The 3629-nt window shown below is 63.3% G+C and overlaps 1 protein-coding gene across 1 annotated transcript in view; it reads left to right on the plus strand.

The window, feature by feature from the left end:
* The window catches only part of SORT1 (sortilin 1), a gene marked incomplete at both ends in the record, with an annotated part of 6375 nt that overhangs the window by 453 nt on the left and 2293 nt on the right, over positions 1 to 3629 (plus strand). Inside the window, 7 exons of the mRNA XM_010183191.1 lie at positions 69 to 142; positions 289 to 338; positions 505 to 635; positions 1282 to 1426; positions 2132 to 2287; positions 2433 to 2539; positions 3444 to 3546. Coding sequence (XP_010181493.1) covers positions 69 to 142; positions 289 to 338; positions 505 to 635; positions 1282 to 1426; positions 2132 to 2287; positions 2433 to 2539; positions 3444 to 3546 — 766 coding nt within the window. The remainder of the gene's footprint in view (positions 1 to 68; positions 143 to 288; positions 339 to 504; positions 636 to 1281; positions 1427 to 2131; positions 2288 to 2432; positions 2540 to 3443; positions 3547 to 3629) is intronic.

Consider the following 3629-nt stretch of genomic DNA (forward strand, 5'->3'; position numbering starts at 1 on the left):
CCGTGAGGACGGGGTTTGCACCCCTCAGGGTTTTGGGGAGGCCGTAACCACCCCCTGGGCTCTTGCAGAACGGCCTCTGGGTGTCCAAGGATTTTGGGGAGACGTGGGTGGAGATCCACAAAGCCGTCTGCCTGGCCAAGTGGTGAGTGGCTGCTGCTTGGGGAGGGGGGCAAAATTTAGGGTGGGGGGCTGAGGGACACCCACCCGAACCCCTCAGAGCATCCTGGGTCACTTTTGAGGTGTCACATCCTGGTTTTGGGGTGTCACCCCCCCCCTTCTCCTCCCCAGGGGTGCGAACGACACCATCTTCTTCACCACCTACCTGAACAACTCCTGCAGTAAGTGCCCGTTTTGGGGTCCCCGTCGCTCTGGGGACACTTGGGGACACGGCGGGGGGACGGCCGCGCGCGCCGCCGCCAGGGGGATGGCCTGGCCCAGCGGCGGTGGCGCTGACGAAGCCGGAGGCGGCTCCGGGCTCGTTAATCCATTGTCGTTCTCGTTAAGAAGCTGATCTGGGGTCACTGGAGCTAAAGAAAACCTCGGACTTCGGCAAAGCCTTCAAGGTCATCGGCACCAACATCTACTCCTTCGGCCTGGGCGGGCGCTTCCTCTTCGCCTCCGTTATGACAGAGAAGGTCCTCGTCCCCTGCTTGTCCCCTTTCCTGTCCCCTTCCCTGTCCCCCTTCCCCTTTCCTCGTCCCCCTTTCCTCGTCCCCCGTTCCCTGTCCCACTTTCCTCGTTCCCCTTCCCCATCCCTGCCTCCCTGGTGTCCCCTTCCTTTCCCACTGAGGAGGTTGAAGGGGGAGGAGGATGAAGAAGATGAAGGCTGAGGAGTGAGGAGGATGAAGAGTGAGGATGATGAGGAAGTTGAGGAGGATGAGGGGTGAAGAGGATGAAGGATGAGGAGGATGAGGGGTGTGGGCTGAGGATGACAAGGTTGATGAAGGATGAGGATGAAGGGCGAGGAAGATGAGGAGGATGAGGATGATGAAGGGTGGGGGGATGAAGGATGAGGATGATGAAGGCTGAGGATGAGGATGAGGGATGTGGGCTGAGGATGATGAAGGGTGAGGAGGATGAAGGATGAGGATGAAGGATGAGGATGGTGAGGATGAGGAGGATGAGGGATGTGGGCTGAGGATGATGATGATGAAGGGTGAGGATGAAGGGCAAGGAAGGTGAGGGGTGAGGATGATGAGGATGATGAAGGCTGAGGAGGATGAGGGGTGAGGAGGATGAGGATGGGGAGGCTGAGGATGCTGAAGGCCGCTGTGTCCCCAGGGCACCTCGAGGCGCATCCACGTGTCCCTGGACCAGGGCGACTCCTGGAGCATGGCCCAGCTCCCGTCCGTGGGGCACGAGCAGTTCTACTCCATCCTGGCCGCCAACGACGACCTGGTCTTCATGCACGTGGACGAGCCGGGCGGTGAGGGGGGCACGGGGACACCCCTGGGGACACCACCTGGGGACAGCGGGGAACAACTGGGGACAACTGGGAAACCCTGGGGGTAACTGAGGACAACTGGGACAGGTGGGAACTCCTGGGGGCAACTGGGAAGCCCTAGGGGCAACTGGGGACAACTGGGACAGGTGGGAACTCCTGAGGACCCCTGGGGACAACTGGGGACACTGGGGCAACTGGGAACCCCTAGGACAACTGGGGACACTGGGGCAACTGGGAAGCCCTAGGGGCAACTGGGGACAACTGGGACAGGTGGGAACCCCTGGAGACAACTGGGGACAACTGGGACAGGTGGGAACTCCTGAGGACCCCCGGGGACAACTGGGGACACTGGGACAACTGGGAAGCCCTGGGACAACTGGGGACCTTTGGGGACACTGGGGACGTCTGGGGGAACTAGGAAACTCTGGGGATAACTGGGTACCACTGGGACAACTGGGAACCCCTGGGGACAACTGGAAACCTTTGGGGACAACTGGGGACATTGGGAACAACTGGGGACAACTCAGAACCCCTTGGGACAACTCAGAACTCCTGGGTTCAACTGGGAACCCTTGGGGACAATGGGGAACCCCTGGGTTTCTCGGGGGGTCTCTCCTCTTCCCGGGGGGTCGCTGGTGACCCCGTGGCAGTGTCCCCCCGTCATTGCTGTCCCCGTGTCCCCCCCAGACACCGGTTTTGGCACCATCTACACCTCGGACGACCGCGGCGTGGTGTACTCCAAGTCCCTGGAGCGCCACCTCTACACCAGCACAGGGGGGGACACCGACTTCACCAACGTCACCTCCCTGCGCGGCATCTACATCACCAGCGTCCTCTCCCAAGGTGGGCGTCCCCGTGTGCCCCCCTCCCCAAAACTGGGTCCGGGGCGGGGCTGGAGGGGAGTGGGACCCCCTGTACAGGGGGGTGCAGAGGTTTTGGGTGCCCCCCTGACCCTGTTGGCTCCTCCACCTGTGTGTGTCCCCCCCAGACAACTCCATCCAATCCGTCATCACCTTCGACCGCGGGGGGCAGTGGGTGCCGCTGCGCAAGCCCAAAAACACCACCTGCGACTCCACGGCACGGAGCAGGGACGAGGTGGGTCTGTGTGTGCCCCCCGGGGTCCTGCTGCTGCCCCACGGCCAAGGGGGTGCAGGGGGACAAGTGAATCCCCTACCAGAGGTGTGGGGGCTGTGGGTCTCACCATGGAACTGTGGGTTGTGCTGTGGGGCTGTGGGTCTCGCTATGGGGCACTGGGTTATACTATGGGGCTGTGGGTCATATTGTGGGGCTGTGGTTCTCACTGTGGGGCTGTGGGTTGCACCATGGGTCTGTAGGTTGTGCCACGGGGCTGTGGGTCTCACTGTAGGGCTGTGGGTCGTGCCATGGGGCTGTGGGTCTCACTGTAGGGCTGTGGGTCGCGCCATGGGGCTGGCTGTGGGTCTCACTGTAGGGCTGTGGGTCGTGCCATGGGGCTGTGGGTCTCACTGTGGGGCTGTGGGTCGTGCCATGGGGCTGTGGGTCTCACTGTGGGGCTGTGGGTCGTGCCATGGGGCTGTGGGTCTCACTGTGGGGCTGTGGGTCGTGCCATGGGGCTGTGGGTCTCACTGTGGGGCTGTGGGTCGTGCCATGGGGCTGTGGGTCTCACTGTGGGGCTGTGGGTCGTGCCATGGGGCTGTGGTTCTCACTGCAGGGCTGTGGGTCATGCCGTGGGGCTGTGGGTCTCACTGTGGGGCTATGGGCTGCACTATGGGGCAGTGGGCTGCACTGTGGGCTGTGGGTCTCACTGTAGGGCTGTGGGTCGTGCCATGGGGCTGTGGGTCTCACTGTGGTCCTGCCATGGGGCTGTGGGCTGCACCGTGGAGCTGTGGGTCACCCCATGGGGCTGCACAGCCCTGAGCAGGCTGGGTGGTCCCGGGGTGCTCCTGGTTGTTCCTGGGCGGCTGTGCCCCCCGTTTCGGGTACCCGCGGGTGCTGGACGGGCTCTCCCTTGCGCTTGCAGTGCAGCCTCCACATCCACGCCTCCTACAGCATCTCCCAAAAACTCAACGTCCCCATGGCGCCGCTGTCCGAGCCCAACGCCGTCGGCATCGTCATCGCCCACGGTACCGAACTCCCCCGGGGCGCGCGTGGGGACCCCCATTCACCTCTGTGTGTGTGTGTGTCCCCAAACTCACGCTGTGCCCCC

The sequence above is a fragment of the Mesitornis unicolor genome, unplaced genomic scaffold, assembly GCF_000695765.1.
Source record: "Mesitornis unicolor isolate BGI_N332 unplaced genomic scaffold, ASM69576v1 scaffold10794, whole genome shotgun sequence".
NCBI lineage: Eukaryota > Metazoa > Chordata > Aves > Mesitornithiformes > Mesitornithidae > Mesitornis > Mesitornis unicolor.